At 41.5% G+C, this 19,419-nt stretch overlaps 1 protein-coding gene and 1 non-coding gene across 2 annotated transcripts; one reads left to right on the top strand and one right to left on the bottom strand.

Annotated features, from left to right (window-relative positions):
• Window positions 1-1,565: 1,565 nt before the first annotated feature.
• LOC112753713 (small nucleolar RNA R71) lies at window positions 1,566-1,674 on the top strand. Its single transcript, XR_003178085.1, has one exon. It is a non-coding gene; the product is annotated as a small nucleolar RNA R71 (small nucleolar RNA).
• A 12,259-nt stretch (window positions 1,675-13,933) lies between these two features.
• LOC112748868 (uncharacterized) lies at window positions 13,934-18,778 on the bottom strand. The gene is made up of 2 exons (XM_025797112.1): window positions 16,550-18,778; window positions 13,934-16,384 (listed from the first exon to the last, which is right to left on the bottom strand). The coding sequence occupies exons 1-2, from the start codon at window positions 18,776-18,778 to the stop codon at window positions 13,934-13,936; spliced, it is 4,680 nt and encodes a 1,559-aa protein (XP_025652897.1).
• Between the last annotated feature and the right edge of the window lie 641 nt (window positions 18,779-19,419).

Below are 19,419 nucleotides of genomic sequence, written 5' to 3'. Positions count from 1 at the left end.
ATCTTGTACTCAATTGAGTGATTTTTATTAACTCTTTACCCACTTATTCATAATATTTGCATGGTTTTATATTTCCTTCCTAATTATGTGCTTTGACTGAAAACATGCTTCTTTGGCCTTAAAGTTCCCTATGTTTAAATCTTCTCTTATTACTATTAGATGCCTTGATATGTGTGTTAAGTGATTTCAGAGATTACAGGGCAGGAATGGCTCAGAGGATAGAAAGGAAGCATGCAAAAGTGGAAGGAATGCAAGAAGTTGGAGAAATTGCTAAGCTGTCCAGCCTGACCTTTCTGCACTCAAACGGCTATAACTTTAGCTACAGAGGTCCAAATGATACGGTTCCAGTTACGTTGGAAAGCTAACGTCTGGGGCTTCGATTTGATATATAATATGCTATGGTTCCTCTGACGCTAGGCGACGCGACCGCGTGATCCATGCGGCCGCGTTGCAGTGACGAAAAACCAGCGTGGCAAAATTCGAAACCAGCGAATTCTGAACTGTTTTTGACCCAGTTTGTGGCCCAAAAAACACATACTAGAGGCTATAAAGTGTGGAAATGCATCCATTCATGAGGAGGCTCTCATAATTCACAATTTTAGGAGTAGATATAGTTTTTAGAGAGAGAGGTTCTCTCCTCTCTCTTAGGATTAGGATTTAGGATTTCTCTTAGTTTTAGGAGCGACTCTCAATCCTAAGTTCTTTATTTTTATTTATTTTTCCAATTGGCTTATGAACTTTTCCATATTAGATTTTACTACTTTGAATGTATTTTATTTGAGGTATTTTCAGATTTAAGATTGCTTTGCTTTATTTATATTGATGCTCTGTTTAAGATTGCTTTCAATTTAATTTAGATATTTTTCTCCCTTTTGGCTTTGGTCAAGTGATTGGTAATACTTGAGTTATCAAACTCAGCAAGTGATTAAAATTGGCAGATTTTGCTTGAGCTAGGATTGCTCTAACACTAGTCTCTCCACAGGAGTTGACTAGGACTTGAGAATCAAGCTGATCAGTCCACTTAACCTTCCTTTGTTTAATAAAGGATGACCAAGTGGGATTAAAACCCAATTCTCTTCACACCTGATACGGATAACTAGGATAGAAATTCCAATTCTTATGCTTTGCCAAGAGATTTTATTATTATTATTTTATTTTACTTGTCATATAACATATTCCCACCTTACTTCCAAAACCCCAATTTACAAGACTCATAACCAATAATAAGAACATACCTCCCTGCAATTCCTTGAGAAGACGACCCGAGGTTTGAATACTCGATTAACAATTTTTAAGGGGTTTGTTACTTGTGACACCCAAAACGTTTGTGTGAAAGGACTTTTGAAGGTTTAGAAACTATACTTGCAACGAGGATTTATCCGCAAATTTCTAGACCACACAAAAGTTCTCTCATCACTCCTCTTTTCTGAGCTACCCCATTGTTCACAGTGTTCCTCTCAGAGACATTTTTTTCAAGTGGAGTGATCCACCAGCAGAGTGGTCTAATGCAATCTTGGACAGTTCAGGGAGGCCATCATAGAAGATTTCTAGCATGGTCCAGTCTGAAATCATGTTAGGAGGGCACTTTCTGATCAGTTACTTGTACCTCTCCCATGCTTCATAGAGGGATTCATCCTCTTTCTGTCTGAAGGTTTGAACTTCCACCCTAAGCTTGCTCAGCTTCTGAGGTGGAAAGAACTTGGTCAAAAATGCATTGACCACCTTCTTCCAAGAGTCTAGGCTTTCCTTAGGCTGAGAATCCAGCCATAACCTTGCTCTGTCCCTTACAGCAAAAGGGAAAAGCATACGCTTGTAAATCTCTGGATCCACTTCATTAGTCTTGACAGTATTACAGATCTGCAAGAAATCAGAGATGAATCTGTTGGGATCTTTCTGTGGAAGTCCATGAAACTGGCAGTTCTCTTGAACTAGAGTGACCAGTTGAGGCTTCAGCTTAAAATTATTTGCACTAATGGCAGGTATAGAGATGCTGCGCCCATAGAAATTAGAAGTGAGTGCAGTAAAGTCACCTAGGACCTTCCTTGAATCTCTTTTCTCATTGAGATTGGCTACCATTTCTGTATTCTCTGCTTCTTGTTCAAAGAGCTCCGTGAGGTTTCCTCCAGAGTATTGGGCTCTAACTTGTTGTAAACGCCTCCTTAGAGTCCTCTCAGGTTCAGGATCGAGATCAAAGAGAGGTTCTTTATCCCTGTTCCTGCTCATAAACAAGAAAAAAGAATGCAAGAAGAGAAGAAGAAAGGATTCTCTATGTCAGAGTATAGAGGTTCTTTATTAGAGAGATAGGTCAAGAGAAAAAGAAAAGAAGATGTCCTTTAATAAGGATAGTTGTCAAAAATCAATAGAGAGAAAATAGGAGATATTTTCGAAAATAGAGAGGGAAAGAGAGATGAAATTTTCAAAAAAGAAGAAAGAGAAAAGAAATAGAAAGAGAATAAGGTAAAACAAGTAACTAATTAACCAACAAGAATTGAAAATAAAAGATTTGATTTTGAAATTCAATTTTAAAAGAAAGTAGAGAATTAAAGTTTAAAAGTTTTAAATTTAAAAAGAAGATAAGATAAGTAAGTTTTTAAAATTTAAAAAGAAAGATAAGATAAAGAATTAAAAAGATAAGAATTTGGAAATTTAAAATTTTGAAGATGTAAAGTAAAAAGATATGATAAAGATTTGAAAAGATTTCGAAATTTGAAAAGATTTGATTTTGAAATTTGAAATTAAAATAAGATAATATATTTGAAATTTAAAGAAAGATAAACAAAAGATAAGATAAAGAATTGAAAAAGATTTGAAAAGATAAGATTTGAAATTAAAATTTAAACTTTACTAACAAGAAAACACCAAACTTAGAATTTTTAAATCAAGATAAGAAAAGATAGCTAGGATTTCGAAAATTTGAACAAAGATAAAAGAGATATTTTTTTTTTGGATTTTCGAATTTTAAAGAAAAAGAAAAACAACTAAGATACACCAAACTTAAAAATTTAAGATCAAATGACACTAATTTTCAAAAATTAAAGGAAAAACAACTAAAAGACACCAAACTTTAAAGATTTTTAAATCAAACAAAGAAAAATATCAAGAACAATTCGAACACAATGAAGAACACTCAAGAACAATTTTCGTAAATTAAAAAAAAAAGATGAAAACAGACGGGATACAAACTTAAAAACTGAATGAGACTCAAATAAAAGACAAAGATTACTTAAGAAAAGAAAAGGTTTTGAATTTTTTTTTGGAAAGGAAAACAAAAGACACAATCAAAAAAGTAACTAAACCGTAAAAAGTACCTAACCTAAGCAACAAGATAGTCCGATAGCTTGTCAATCTCGAATAATCCCCGGCAATGGCGCCAAAAACTTGGTGCGCGAAATTGAATCCGCAAGTTTCGCATAGATGAACCGGCAAATGCACCGGGTCATCCAAGTAATACTTCAGGTGAGTGAGGGTTGAATCCCACGGAGATTGTCGAATTGAGCAAGCAATGGCTATCTTGTAGATATTAGTCAGGCGATTAGAAAAGATGGTTGTTTGTTTGAAAGCATAAATGAAAATTATAGGAAACAAAATACCAGATTAATGTGAAAACAATGATAGAGATTCAGTTAAGGCTTCGGAGATACGTATTCTTTCTGGATTAACTTTTCTTACTGTCTACTTCAACAATGAATGATTCATTCAATGGCAGCCGTAAGTGACTAACTCATGTTCTCTCATCAAGTTAATCTCTTCTAAACCATATCCGAGCAACTCATGTCCTCTCATAAAGTTAACTCATGGCTTCCCACTAGGGCCGAAGGTGAAGACCTAAGCAATCCATTCCCCTTCGCAATCCTACTCAAAATGCCACAGACAAGGTCGGATCTTCCGGATCAGGGAATGCTTCTTTTCTGACTCTAGCCTTAACACCACAGAGACCTCAGTAACCCATGGTCAACGGGATTTTATGTCACTAATCCAAAGTCTCCTAGGTACGCTCTTGGAATCCGCAGTGCACTCTCTAGCTGTGGTTCAATGCTATCCGAGTCAAGACTCACACGGAACCCATGTAGAACAAGGATGAATGTCACAGTTCATCCTCAATTCATGAGATGAAGAACGAAAAATGCACAAGAGTATGGAATCAAATGTGTATTGATATAAAAACAGTAATATTATTAATCCATGAGAGTCAGCAGAGCTCCTAACCCTAACTTAGGAGGTTTAGTAGCTCATAACTTACAGAAAGTAGTAGTAAACATGCAAAAGGGCAAAAGATCGGGTTGAAGGAAGATCCTCAACAAGGGTGATCTTCTCCTATATATATAATAACCTAATAACTATGAAGAACAAAAATATGATAGACTAGACTAGAGGTGCAAAAGTCCACTTTTGGGCCCACTTTGGTTAAGTGCTTGGGCTGAGCTTGGTGTCCAGCTTGAGGGATGGGTATTGAATGCCCATTAGAGGGTTGATCCACGCTTCCTTATGCTTCTTGGTGGGCGTTGAACACCCCAAAGGGGGTGATTGGGCGTTCAACACTGGCTTGAATCTCCTTGGGGCGTTGAACGCCAGAAAGGAGGTAGTTCTTGGGCATTTGATGCACCACTATTTCGTGGTACATCTTGTGCTTAATTGAGTGGATTTTATACACTATTCTCACACTTATTCATGTAAATTGCATGTTTTATATTTTTCTTCCAGATTTTGTACTATGATTGAAAACATGTTTCTTTGGTCTTAATTTAGCTAATTTTAATCCTCTCTTATTACCATTCTATGCCATGATATGTGTGTTAAGTGTTTTCAAGGTTTATAGGGCAGGAATGGCTTAGAGGATGGAAAGAAAGAATGAAAAAGTGGAAGGAATACAAGAAATTGAAGGAATTGCTAAAGCTGTCCAGCCTGACCTCTTCGTACTTAACTGACCATAACTTGAGCTATAGAGGTCCAAATGAGGCGGTTCCAGTTGCGTTGGAAAACTAACATCCAGGGCTTCGTAAGATATATAATTTTCCATAGTTGCCTGGCGGTTGGGCGATGCGCACGCGTGGATCACGCGTACGCATGACCTGGCAAAAATTCAATCCACGCGTACGCGTGGAAGATGCGTACGCGTGACAGTGCCGCGTGTTGGACGTATCAGATATCGCTGGGGGCGATTTTTGGGCTGTTTTTGACCCAGTTTTCAGCCCAAAAAACACAGATTAGAGGCTACAAAGTGGGGGAATCCATTCATTCAGCATTCATTCATAATTCACAATTTTAGGTTTTAGATGTAGTTTCTAGAAAGATAGGCTCTCTCCTCTCTCTAGGCTTTAGGATTTAGGATTTCTCTTAGTTTTAGGATTACTTCTTCTGCATTCCAGGTTCAATGTTCCTTTAATTTAGTTTCTCTTCTACTTTTATTTATTCTAGTGCTTTGGTTTATCTATTTCACTTGTTAATTACTTATTTTCCCAATTTGGTTTATGAACTTTCCAATGTTATATTTGATTTTATATTCAATGCAATTTGAGGTATTTCAGACTTATGATTTTAATTTAGCTTTTTACATTTTTAGCTTGAATTGATCAATTGGTGACACTTGAGTTATCAAACTCCTTTGTTGATTGATAATTGGAATTTGCTGGTTGATTTGGATCCCTCTAAAGCTAGTCTTTCCTTAGGAGTTGACTAGGACTTGAGGAATCAAATTGATTAGTCCACTTGACTTTCTTTTATTTAGTAAGGGTTAACTAAGTGGGAATAATGAACAATTCTCATCACAATTGATAAGGATAACTAGGATGGGATTTCCAGTTCTCATACCCTGCTAAGAGCTTTATTAGTTATTACTTTAATTCTTACAATTTACTTTTCCTGTTCATTATTCAAAAACCCCAAAAAGATAATCTTCCATAACCAATAATAAATACACCTCTTTGCAATTCCTTGAGAGATGACCCGAGGTTTAAATACTTCGGTTATCAAATTTTATTAGGGGTTTGTTACTTGTGACAACCAAACTTTTGTACGAAAGGATTATTGTTAGTTTAGAAACTATACTTGCAACGAGAACTTATTTGTGAATTCTTTACTGACAGAAAATCTGTTCGTCAAAATGGCGCCGTTGCCGGGGAATTGCAAATGTGTGCCTTATTATTGGTTATTGTAAATATTTGCTTTTTTGTTTCTTTGTTAGTGTTTCTAGTTTTAGGTGTTTATTTTCATTAATTTCTATTAGTTTTTATTTCTTTTGCTACTATGAATTCTCACCCCTCTGGCTTTAAGTTTGGTTCCAATGTTGTTGTAAGGAATGGAAGCTATAATGAGAACAGACATCAAGGTTGGAAGAATCAAAGATGGGAGGAGCCACAAGGATTTGATTAACCCTCTTGGCAACAACCCCCTCCAATGCGCTATAACCAACAACCATTCTGTGATGCATACCAAGACAATAGTTATGGTGGACCCTTTCGTGACAAACCACCTCCACCAAATTACTATGGTCAAGAGCCATTCCAGGGAGCGTACCAAAATGATGAATATGGTGGACCCCTTGTAGTTACCAACAAGCCCCACCATATGCTTATGAACCCCCTCCTCAACATAACTCTGAACCACCATACTCACAAGCCCCTTTCCACCATTCACCTCCATATGACCCTAATCCTTATCCACCACACCAACCACCATATGAACCACACCCAGAACCACCACCTCAATATTCACCATCTCCATATCTTTATCAAGAAGAACCACCTCCGTATTATGAGCCCTTTTTCCCAACAATTGAACCCTCCTATCCACCCCAACCTCCATTGGATAACAACACACTAATCTCTAACATCATTGGTCTCACCTCTATACTCCAAAATCTTATATCCCACATGAATCAACCCTCTACCTCCAATATTCAGCCCTCAAACTCTAGTGCGCTTCCTTTTCAACCACATAATGATCTTCTCATCCCATCACCACCCTCCATGGAAGAGCACCCACATCCATCAATCCAAGAGTAAGATGATTCCAGTCATGCTATTGACATGGAACAAGAGAGAAGGGTTCGTCTTCGCGAATTCATACTTCATAAGAAGCTAGAGGAGGCCCTAAAGGTAGAGGTAGGAGAGACCCTTGAAGGAAGTTGTCAAGAGGTGGAAGTCAACAAGGAGGAGCTGGATTTTGTACTTGAAGATGAAGAAATAGTTGAAAAGAGTTGTCATGGAAAGGAAATCATCAAGGATGAGTACGATTTTATACTAAAATAACTGGATAAAGCAGTAATTATTGAAGAGGAAGAAGTGGTTGAAGACTTGGGAGATGCAGAACCTCCATGGGGAAGTCCAGTCATAGAGCCTCCTTTCAAGGTGTTTGATGTTGATGTTGAAGAGGTTGTACAACCTCTGAGACATATCATGGTTGAAGACTTTGCAGAGGTTGATCAAAAGATGGGGATTAAAGAAGAAGAAGCACAACCTCCCATGCCATTGGTAAGTAATGAAGAAGAGATTGAATTGGAAGAAAGCTACCAAGAGGAAGAGGTTGAAACTGAAGAAGCTCGCAAAGAGGTGGAAGTTGCCAAGGGATTGCACGAGGGAATGGAGCTTGAAATCACCTTGCCAAAGCTGTTGGAGACCTCTCCCCCAAAGCCATTACCATCCAATACAACATTCAAGTGGGTAAAATTCTTATCCTTGACCTTTGCTTTCCCACTTGAATATGGTTTACTTGAGACAGATGGTCAGCTTAGAGCTCTTTGTGGCTATAAGAGTAAGAGGGAGATGGTTAGGGGTAAGAGTTGTCATGCAAGGTTCAATATGGTTGCATGCTCCAAATTGAAGTACAAAGGGTGGTATAATTCTCAATTGAGTGGGTCTAGAAGGTTGTTTGGGTGTCTCAGTGAGAATTCCGATTGCTCACCACCCAAGTGGAAAAAATGATGATCAACAAGAAGACGGGTGCAAAAGTAAGGTTTGGGACCCCGGAATTCATTCTAGCATTCAACACTCTTGGGGCCTTGTCACTTGCTTTAACTTGCTTGAAGGCTTTATGCAACTAGTGTGGGATCCCAGAGGCTATTGGAATTACAAACACTAGTGGGGATTCCAAGATGAGTTCAAGCACAAGCCTCCATGACAACGAGCTCACCAAATGTCCAACTTTAGGACAATAACTAAAAGTGCTAGGTGGGAGACAACCCACCATGGTATGATCTTTCATTTTATTTTCATCAGTGTTCATTCATAATTTCTGTATAATCATCTGCATTCTGCATTTTTCATGCATTAAAAAAAAGGGATTGACGCACGCGCGTCGTATGTATATGCGCCAATGAACAGAGAGTTGCGCGAGAGATGCGCGGGAGGGGGTGCGTGGCGCACAAGCCACGCCACACGTACGCGTACCTCACGCGTACGCGTCCCCCGCAGAAAAGTTCAACCCACGCATAAGCGTCAGTGACGCGTACGCATGGGAATGAAAATCGGCGTAAAAAGCATATTGAACAGAGAGTTGTGTGGCCATGGTGCTGGAGTAGTGCGAGAAGGCACGCGTCAGTTTGCACTTTTGGCCACCCATGCGTATGCATGGGTGATGCTTACGCGTCGCATGGCCGTCTCTATTTTCACACGTGCGCGTGATGCCCGAGCGCGCGTCGCGTCCCGTTTTTTATTCCTTTCTCCTTTCTTCTCTCCTTTCTCCTTCTTTCCTCCTCTTTTCTTACTCTCTTCTTCTTCCTTTCTCACTTTCTTCTCATCCTTATTCACTTTCATTCTATTTTACTTAATTTATTTACTTTCATTCATTGTATTTTAATTTTGTGCATATTTTTATTTTCTTTTGTATATTTATTATTTTTCCATTGGTGTTAAATTTTCTTATTCAACTGTTGCATCTTTTCTTGAATTATTCTGGTGCTTCATGACTTGTTTTATTCTGATTGGGTATTATTATTCATAATTCAATGCTATTCTTTTATGATACTTGCATTCTATTTTCATTGATGTGCACTTATACTATCTTGTATTACCCACTCCCTCTCCCCCATTTGTTGCAATTTTTTTTGCACTATTGATATGCCATTTGCTTCTACTGTTTTCTCACTTACATGTTGTAGCTACCATATAATTGAGACCCTCATTATTTGCATTAACCTACCCATATTTTATCTATTTTCTATCTTCTTATTTTCCTCTTCTTTTAGGATGGCCACCTGGAAAGAAAAAGAGAAACTTCTCAAGGGGGCGACAGACAAGTCCATCTGCACAATCTATGGGGAAAAGCGTCAGTTGGAGCCGCCCATCCACTTGCACATATCAGCATGCACCGAGAACGGTGCAATCTTTAAGTGTGGGGAGATCGATACCGACTTTTGTGGGTTAGTTATTTCCTTCTCAACAGCAATGTTTTATTTTCTTTGTTTGTTCATTGTTGCAATTGCATGTTTGATTGCATATTTATTTGATTTTGTGCATATTTACCACCACTTGGTTAAAGTAATATTTTCTTTTTCAAGAAACTTTTTATAACATTTCACTAATTTGATTTAAAATTTTTGATAAACTTGCTTAAAGGAATATTATACTGGAACATGGTTTAGAGTTCGAACACACAAAACCTGTGAGATTTTGAGCCTATTTGAATTCGTTGCATTCTATCAACCAATATTTTATTTTTGGTGTGTGTTGTTCTCTCTAAAATTGTGATCTTTGTCTTGCTTAATTCTATATTTCCATTGTTTAATGTATGCATGCACTTATATGATTGAGGCCTTTGTTTCACTGAGCTTACATACCCATATGGTCTTACCCTTTTATTATCCTTTGCAAACCAATGTTGAGCCTATTATACCCCTTTGTTCTTTACTTTAGCACATCACTAACTCTAAGTAGAAAATAATAATGTCCTTAATTTGAATCCTTGGTTAGCTTAGACTAGTGAGAGTGCTCATGAATTAAGTGTGGGAAAAGTGGGTTTGGAAACGTTTGGTTTTGGAAATTAAGTATGTTAAACTTCTTTATGAAAATGTGAAAGAAATGTTTAGAACATGTTCATGCATTCAATAATTCAATCATATGTGATTCGTCCGAACACTGGGGAGGCCGAGCTTGAGCGCTTCCGAGTGAGTTGACACCGAGGAGGAAGAGCTTGACGTCGGCCAGAAGTCAAACACCGCGGCGGGAATACCTGCACAAGATACTCCGACGCTCAAGTCAGTAGTGATTCACGGTGAGTGAGTTAACAGAAAAGAGTGAGTGAATAAGAGTGATAGAACCTGAGCCCTAGCCGAGTATATTAGCTAGGTTTTATAAGGGTTGGCTTTTGCCCGTTAGTGGATAAGTCCTGGTTTATAGGTTAGTTATGATATTCTGTTTTGGTGCTATAAACTATCTAGGCACGTTTCTTATTTTTAATTGGGTGATGCTGCTTCGGTCCTGATCACGTGCCGAGATTTTCGGACGGCTGATACGGGACCGAGCTTTATGATGCACGTGTCTTTTTATTCGGACGGGTGTGGTTGAGCTTATCTGCTCTTGTTCCGAGCTTGTTTACTGTGTCTCCAGCCTCAGAGATTTGCTCACCGAGTATTTTGGGTGACCGATGCGGGGCCGAGATTATTGGCTCACGTGCCGAGCTTTTTGTGCAACCGAGGATAAGGGTGACGTATCATAGCCCCCAAGCTTGCCTTGGTACGGACAAGACTAAGGCGAGCTTTTGGACCAAGAGTGCTGAATCCTCGGTTGCTGACTATGTCTCATATGTGGTCCCTGGAGCCCCCGAGCTCATCTTAGTGGGGTGTTGGTTTTGAAGCGTTTTTTGTAGCATTAAATGCATTAAATGGTTACTCTGATTTTTCGCGCCCTCATGAGTGATTGATTTGATTGTGCTCGCGCGTTCCAAGGAATCCCTGACCGTCTGATTTGCAGATTGCTGATCGTGGGTTTTTGATGGTTTTGATTAAAGGGCAACGTTTCATATGTAACTGCTTCCTTGCAATAAACTTGGTTGCCTTTGTTTCTCATTGTCTCTTTTTCTGTGTTGGTGATTTCTGCAATTTGGAGAGAATGAGCAAAAAAGGTGAGTGCTGATTTGCGTTTTCCTTCCCTCTCCCTATCTCATTTTTGTTTTGTGCTCTTTCCATGGAAGAAGAGAAGGTTGAGGCTGTTGGGGGTGATCGCTATAATTGGGTTGATACTAAGGTTAGGGGTTATGTTTCTCAGTTTAGTGATAAGGAGTCTGTTGAAGTGCTGGGTTCTAATGTTTGGGTTAAAAGTGGAGGTGAGATTAAGATAGAGATACTGCCCTGTGATGCTGATGATCGTGTCTTCCATTGTCGTAGTGATTGGGCTTTTTTCTATATGTATAGTTGCTTATTTACCGAACTAGGAGTTAGACTTCCCTTCACTGAGTTTGAATGTGGCGTCTTATATTGGTTAAATTGTGCTCCGAGCCAGCTTCACCCTAATTCCTGGGGATTTGTCAGGGCGTTTGAGATTTTGATGGAATTCCTTGAGCAGCCGCCCTCTCTTCGTTTGTTCTTCTCTTTGTTTCAGGCTAAAGGGGTTAATCGGGGTCTTTGGGTCAATCTTAGTAGCTACCCCCGCCGCGCTATCTTTGGTCTTTATAAATCTTCTTTTAAGGATTTCAAAACCATGTATGTCAAAGTGAGGAGTGTACCCGAGGAGTTTCCATTCTATCTAAATGAGTTTCTTGTTGAGAAGTTCCCTCTATACTGGTGTTCCGAACCTGTGCAAGCCTTAGACGTGGATGATAGGTCTGTTGAGGATCAACTTGTGATGGAATTTCTGTTTGAGAAGTTGGGCCCAAGGGGGTTACTATCTGTGTCCGAGTTGTTAAAATGGGATCTTGATAGAGAGGCGGTTCTGAGATATCTAGGTAAATTAGTAGTTTTTGCTTTGTTCATCTGTTTTGCCCTAGTTTGTTCTTACTCTGTTGGTTCTCTGTGCAGGTGACAAGGCGCCTACGATTACTACTGCTGGTCTGAAGTCATTCTTTAGTCAGCGGAGGAAAGCTGAAAAAGAAAGTTCGGCTACCAATGCTGATAAAGGTCTTGTGACTCAGCCGGAGCCTGCCCTTAAGTCTAAACGAAAGAGGGGTCTTTCGAAAGAGAAGATTGCTGAGGCTTATCTGAAGGAGGGAGAGTCTTCTATGGAGCTTCAGCGAGTGGAGTCTGCTTATGAGTCTCAGAAGAAACTGCATGGGTATTCAGAGGATGTACATAGTCGGTCTTTATGGGGTAAGTTGTATCCTTTTTCTGTTATGGCGGATGAGCTCTGCTGCTTTCCGGACGATATGAAGATGATTGAGGACATCGGGCATGTAGGAGTCAGCCGTTTTCTACAGGTAAGAGTTGTAGTTTGTTTTTGTATGTTAATGTTGTTGATGCTGTTATGATTTGTTTTCTCTTTTCTCAGGTGATTGGTGCGCGCATAGTGGCTGTTGGTCGTGCTGAGGAGCTTGCCCTTGAGAAGGAAAATAAGTCTGCTATGGATGTTACCAAGCTCTCCCTGGCTTTGGAGGAGAAAGAGAGGACCATCACAGAGCTGTCTGCTGATTTGTCTGAGGAGAAACGCCTTCGGCTTTCATCTGTAGAGGAGGTGAAAGCTGCTAAGGTTGAAAATGATCGTTTAGGGTTGCGGATTAAAGAGTTGCAAGCCGAAGTCTATGAGGCTTTTGCACAGGGATTTGAGCGTGCCGCTTCTCAAGTCCGTGTATTATTTCCTGAGTCAGACGTTGATAAGCTTGATGCGACGAAAGTGGTTGTGGGTGGGCAACTTGTGGACGATGAGGCCGCCGCTGCTGATGAGGGCGAGGGATCTAGTATTGGTGACAAAATTGAATAGGTGTTAAGTTTGTGGACTTTGTGTGTAGTATTGTTTTGTAGAATTTTCTTGTTTTGTCTTTTTGGGTGTTTCCTGAATATTTTGATGATACTCTGGCTTCCGAGCTTATAGCTCGGCTTAATGATGGCTCTCTGGTATTTTGAGTATGATGATGAAATGTATGTATAAGCCATTTCTTTTGAACGAAGTTGTTTAAAAATGAGAGCGGGCGCTCTAATGTTGTGATTTATAGCTTTGGCTTTTATAAAATATGGTGCTCCTACAATCGTAATGAGAATCATATGTTGTGCCGTGATTGCAATTATATGTGTGTTTGCGTTTGATGATTGTTGGTAAAGAGAGCAGTAGCTCAAATATAAGGGTTATGGTAAAGTAATCCCTTAGGATTCGCTCGAAATATTTTGTTTATCTTCTTCTTCTCCGAGAATCATGCTCGGAACGTGCGCGTTTCTCTCCGAGTATAGAGCTCGGATTAATTTTTAAATGTTCATTTATTGGAATGCATAGTAGAGAAAAAGGTGTTAGTTTTTTACTTGTCCGAGTATTGTGCTCGGTATGCGTATGTTGAATTCTGAGTATGAAGCTCAGATTAGTTTGTTCATTGGAAAAAACTTGGCTTGTGATGTTAGGGTTCCGAGGATTATGCTCGGATACTTGAAATGTTTACTGACTGGAACGTATGCTAACTGTCAAAACGGGAACTGTTTTGATTGCACATAAGTTGTATGGGTACAATGATTTGTTGCGTCCGGCCTCATTAAAACCCTTTCCGAGTAAAACCTTTGCGTTTTGGGAAAAAACCTTCGGAGGGAAAAAGAGTACCATCATTCGCTATTATACAGGCTATGTCAAGACTGATATTTCTTTAGAGAAGAGACGTTCCATGTTCCTGGAAGTTGTTCTCCTCTAAGGGTTTCTAGTTTGTAAGCCCCCTTTCCGAGGTTTTGAAGGACTCGGAAGGGTCCTTCCCAATTTGCTGCTAATTTGCCATGTGCTGGTGGTTTCCGTGCATCTTCTGTTCGTCTGAGTACAAGGTCTCCATTGTTGAATGACCTATGAGCTACTCTTTTGTGGTGTCTTTGCTCTAGGTATCATTTTCTGGCCCGCTGCTTTATGGTGGAGATGTCTCTGTCTTCTTCTATGAGGTCCAATTCGGCTAACCGAGCTTGTTGATTATTTGGCTGATCATAGAGCTCGGTTCTTAACGTTGGGACGCTGACTTCTACTGGAATGAGCGCTTCTGCGCCATATACCAATTTGAAGGGAGTTTCCCCTGTGGCAGATTGAATGCTGGTGTTGTAACCCCATAGGATTTCGGGGATGAGGTCGGCCCATTCTCCTTTAGCTTGCCCGAGCTTTTTCTTTAATCCCTGCAAGATAATTCTGTTAGCTGATTCGACTTGTCCGTTAGTTTGTGGGTGCTCAACTGAGCTGAAGTGATGTTTGATGTTGAAATGTGTCAGAAAAGTGGCGAGCTTATGGTCTGTAAATTGTCTTCCGTTATCCGAGATTACTTCTCTTGGGATACCGAATCTGCATATGATATTTTTCCATAGAAAAGATCGCACTTTTTCTGCTGTTATGTGGGCTAGTGGTTGTGCCTCTATCCACTTAGAGAAATAGTCAATTGACACTAAGAGGAACTTTACCTGGCCTGGCGCTTTCGGAAAGGGTCCGAGGATGTCTAATCCCCACCTATCGAAAGGCCAGCTTACCTCTATGGTATGGAGCTCCTCGGCCGGAGTCTCTGAGAGGGTGGCGTGCTTTTGACAATTATCACATGCTTTGACCTTTGTGATGCAGTCCTGTTTTATCGTCGGCCAATAGTAACCTGTTCGCAAGATTTTTGCTGCTAGTGCTCGGCCGCCAATATGGTTGCCACAGGCTCCTTCATGTGTTTCAGCCATAACCTCCTTGGCTTCCTCTTTGCTGATGCACTTGAGCAGTGGTTGTGAATATCCTCGCCTGTATAGGGTGTTTCCGAGCACTGTATAGAAGCTTGCTCTTCGTCGGAAGAGGGGCAAGTTTGGTTCGTTATTTGGTATGGTGCCTGTGTTTATATAATTGAGGAAAGGTATTCGCCAATCTGGGACCTGTGTAATGCTCAAAATTGTATCCTGCTCAAAACTTGGTTTGTCGAGTGTTAGCTGGGACAGTGCCGATGTCTTTTCGGCTTGCCGAGTTGTGGCTAACTTAGATAACACATCGGCCCTGGTGTTTTGTTCTCGGTTTACATGGATAATATTAAATTCTTTAAATTTTGAAATTAGATCCTTTGTTACGAGCCAATATTTCTCTAACAAAGGATCTTTTACCTGGAATTCGCCCTTTATTTGATGTACCACTAATGAAGAGTCGCAGTAGGCTGTTATCCGAGGTATTTGTAGTTGTAAGGCGAGCTTTAGTCCAGCGAGTAGGGCTTCGTACTCCGCCTGATTGTTGCTTGCGTTGAAGCGGAACTGCAGTGATTGCTCGGCCACCACTTTGTTTCCTTCCTTGAGTAGTATCCCCGCTCCGCTGCCTTCCTTGTTGGATGCTCCATCTACATGTACGCTCCATCTGACCTCTGTATTATGTGTGTCATTGGTCATTTCTGATATGAAGTCGGCTAGCACCTGTGACTTCAGTGTTTTTCTTGATTCGTATTGAATGTCGAACTCGGAGAGCTCGACCGACCATTTTATTAATCTGCCGGCGAGCTCGGGTCTGGTTAGTATTTGTCTTAGCGGTTGGTCTGTTCGCACTATGATTGTGTGGCTTTGGAAGTAGTGCCGTAATCTCCTTGCTGTGGTGATTAGTGCCAGCGCCAGTTGTTCTATCTTCGGGTACCTTGTTTCTGTTGGTTGTAGTACCCTACTGATGAAGTATACCGGGCTTTGCTTTTTTCCTGTTTCTGTCACTAAGACCGAGCTTATAGCATGGTTAGATATTGATAGGTATAAATATAGTGGCTTACCTGTCTCTGGCCTTTGGAGGATTGGTGGTGATGTGAGGTGTTGTTTAAGTTCGGTAAAAGCGTTCTCACATTCGTCAGTCCAGGTGAATTTTCTGCCTTTAGAAAATGTCTGGAAAAAGTTATAAGATCGGCTTGCTACTGCTGGTAGGAAGCGTGATAGAGCAGCTATTCTTCCTGCAAGTTGTTGGACTTCCTTTACCGTTTTTGGGCTTGTCATGTTTAGTATGGCTTTGCATTTTTCCGGGTTGGCCTCGATGCCTCGAGATGTCAACATGAACCCGAGGAACTTCCCTCCTTGTACTCCGAACGCGCATTTGTCTGGATTGAGTCTCATGTTATATGCTCGGAGTTGTTTGAAGATTTCTACTAGGTCGTCGCAGTGTGACCCCTGCATAGGTGTTTTTGCTACCATGTCGTCTACATAGACCTCCATATTGCGGCCTATCTGCTGTTGGAATACTTTGTCCATCAGCCTTTGGTATGTTGCACCTGCATTCTTTAGGCCAAAGGGCATTACCTTGTAACAAAAGTTCCCATGCTCTGTTATAAAAGCTGTTTTGCTTTGGTCTTTTGGGTGCATTAGAATCTGGTTATAGCCAGAGTATGCATCCATAAAACTCAAAGCTTTGAAGCCAGAGGCGTTATCAACTAATTTATCAATGCAAGGCAATGGGTATGCATCTTTAGGGCAAGCTTTATTTAAATTTGTAAAGTCGACGCACATGCGCCATTTACCTGAGCTCTTCCTTACCATTACCACGTTGGACAACCATGTGGTGAAGCGAATTTCTTTGATGAAACCTGCATTGAGGAGCTTCTGAGTTTCTTCGAGTGCTGCTTGTTTTTTCTCCTCTCCGAGGGTCCTTTTCTTCTGTGCAACTGGTCGGATTGTTTTGTCGATTGCTAGCTTGTGGCAGATGACTTCTGGGTTGATTCTGGGCATGTCATCTAGTGTCCATGCAAAAAGGTCGGCGTTCTGGCGCAGTATGTGAATGAGTCTTGCTCGGTCTGCCCCTTCTAATGCCTCTCCGACATATGTGCATTGTTTGTCGTCTGCCGTTAGTGTTATTTGTTGAAGATTGTCCATTGGCCGAGGTCTTTCGCCGAGGTCTTCTCTCGGGTCTAGATCGGCTAGTGTTGCTGTGGTGGTGGACGTGTGGATTGCTTGAACTTGGGACCGAGCTTCCTGTTTTGTTTGTATTGATTTTAGGCCAGCATTGTAGCATTGCCGAGCTTCTTGATGGTCGGCATGCACCGTAGCGATCTTGTTTCCCTGCACTGGAAACTTGACACACAAGTGTAATGTGGACACCACTGCCCTGAATACATTCAGGGCGGGTCTCCCAAGTATAATATTGTAAGGGCTGTAATAGTTTACTATCAGGTATTGAATATCGATTGACTTTGACATAGGGATTTCTCCCATTGTGGTCTTTAGCCATATTTGTCCCATGATGGGGACTCTCTCTCCGGAGAACCCAATTAGCTCTCCGGAGGAGGGCTGTATTAATTTTTCTGATAATTTCATCTTTGTAAAAGTAGAGTAAAATAAAACATCTGCGCTACTACCTGGATCTAACAATGTCTTTCTTACCAACAGTTCTCCGACCTGGATTGAAATTACCACGGGATCATCGAGGTTAGGGCTTGCCGATTTGAAGTCTGCTTGGTTGAAGGATATTGTGACATCTGGTTCTTTGTCCTTTTTTGGTTGTATAGTTCCTTCGATTGCCAGCATTGCTCTGTAGCTTCGCTTCCTGGCCGAGCTTGTTTCTCCTCCACCTGCGAATCCCCCTGATATATGGTTGATGACTCCTCTTGGTGGATCAGGAGTCGTCCTCTCTTTTTTGTCGTCGGCCTTTGGTTGTTTATGTTCTCCTCTATCCGCGTTTCCTCCTCTGCCTTTCCGGGTCTCGACGTATTTGTCCAGCAGCCCTTGGCGTGCTAGCCTTTTTAGGAGGTCCTTTGCAACGATGCAGTCATCCGTAGCATGACCGAACTTCCGGTGGAAAGCACAGTGCTTCGTCTTGTCCACGAACCTTTGATCATGGTAGTTCCCTGCTCGGGCTGGTGGCTTTATGATTTTGGCGTTGAGGATTTCTCTGATGATGTTCTCTCTTCTAGTGTTGAATCTGGTGTATGTGTTGTACTTGGACGCGGGCTTAGAAGGTTTCTTAGTGTCCCTGTTGCTTGGCGATCTGAATGTCCTTTCTTCGTCTCTCCGATGTGGTTGTTTGTCTGGCTTTTGAGCTTCTCGGAGTTCTTCGATCTCCATTTGACCTGCCGCCCTTTCTCGGAATTCCTCTAGCGTCTTCGGCTTTGTTATGGCAATGGTCTCCCGAAATTTGCCAGGCCTGAGGCCAGCTTTGAGAGCGTGCAGGTGAACGGCCGGGTCCAAGTCTTGGATTTCCATAGTGGCGTCCGCGAATCTGGTCATGTAGTCTTTCAGGCTCTCGTGCTGACCTTGTTTGATGGTGCCGAGGTAGTCCGAGCCATGAACATAGATTCTTGATGCAGCAAAGTAATCAATGAATGATCTGGCGAGGTCTTCAAAGGATGAGATCGAACCTGCAGAAAGTTTAGAAAACCATAGCAACGCAGCACCATCTAGGTACGTGGGGAATGCTCGGCAGAGAACGGGCTCATTGTTAGGGCCGTTGAAAAACATCATTGATTGGAACTTCTTCACATGGGCCCGAGGGTCGCCGAACCCCTTGTACGGTTCTAGCGCGGTGGGCAGCGTGAAGTTTTTCGGCATCTGGTAGTTTGTGATTTCCTCTGAGAAAGGGTTGTCAAGGGTGAACTTCTCCTTTGGCGGGATGACGTTTAAAGGGTCCGCCGCACTTTGAGCCGAGCCTTTGGAGTTTTCTCCATTGTTTTGTGTTGAGAGCTCAGCTATCCTCCGTACCTCCGCCTGAAGCTCAGTAATCTGAGCCAGGAGGTCATCCTGTGAGAGTTGTGGATTTTCCTTGTCAGCCATGTCCGAGGATCGGGAATCCTGCAAAATAAAGTAAGAGACTAAACAAAGGAAACAGTGGGGTTCGATGTATTCGGGCCCCACGGTGGGCGCCAAGTGATTCGTCCGAACACTGGGGAGGCCGAGCTTGAGCGCTTCCGAGTGAGTTGACACCGAGGAGGAAGAGCTTGACGTCGGCCGGAAGTCAAACACCGCGGCGGGAATACCTGCACAAGATACTCCGACGCTCAAGTCAGTAGTGATTCACGGTGAGTGAGTTAACAGAAAAGAGTGAGTGAATAAGAGTGATAGAACCTGAACCCTAGCCGAGTATATTAGCTAGGTTTTATAAGGGTTGGCTTTTGCCCGTTAGTGGATAAGTCCTGGTTTATAGGTTAGTTATGATATTCTGTTTTGGTGCTATAAACTATCTAGGCACGTTTCTTATTTTTAATTGGGTGATGCTGCTTCGGTCCTGATCACGTGCCGAGATTTTCGGACGGCTGATACGGGACCGAGCTTTATGATGCACGTGTCTTTTTATTCGGACGGGTGTGGTTGAGCTTATCTGCTCTTGTTCCGAGCTTGTTTACTGTGTCTCCAGCCTCAGAGATTTGCTCACCGAGTATTTTGGGTGACCGATGCGGGGCCGAGATTATTGGCTC

Source organism: Arachis hypogaea, chromosome 15 (assembly GCF_003086295.3).
Source record: "Arachis hypogaea cultivar Tifrunner chromosome 15, arahy.Tifrunner.gnm2.J5K5, whole genome shotgun sequence".
NCBI classification, from domain to species: domain Eukaryota; kingdom Viridiplantae; phylum Streptophyta; class Magnoliopsida; order Fabales; family Fabaceae; genus Arachis; species Arachis hypogaea.
This window is presented reverse-complemented; position numbering and strand designations above follow the sequence as displayed.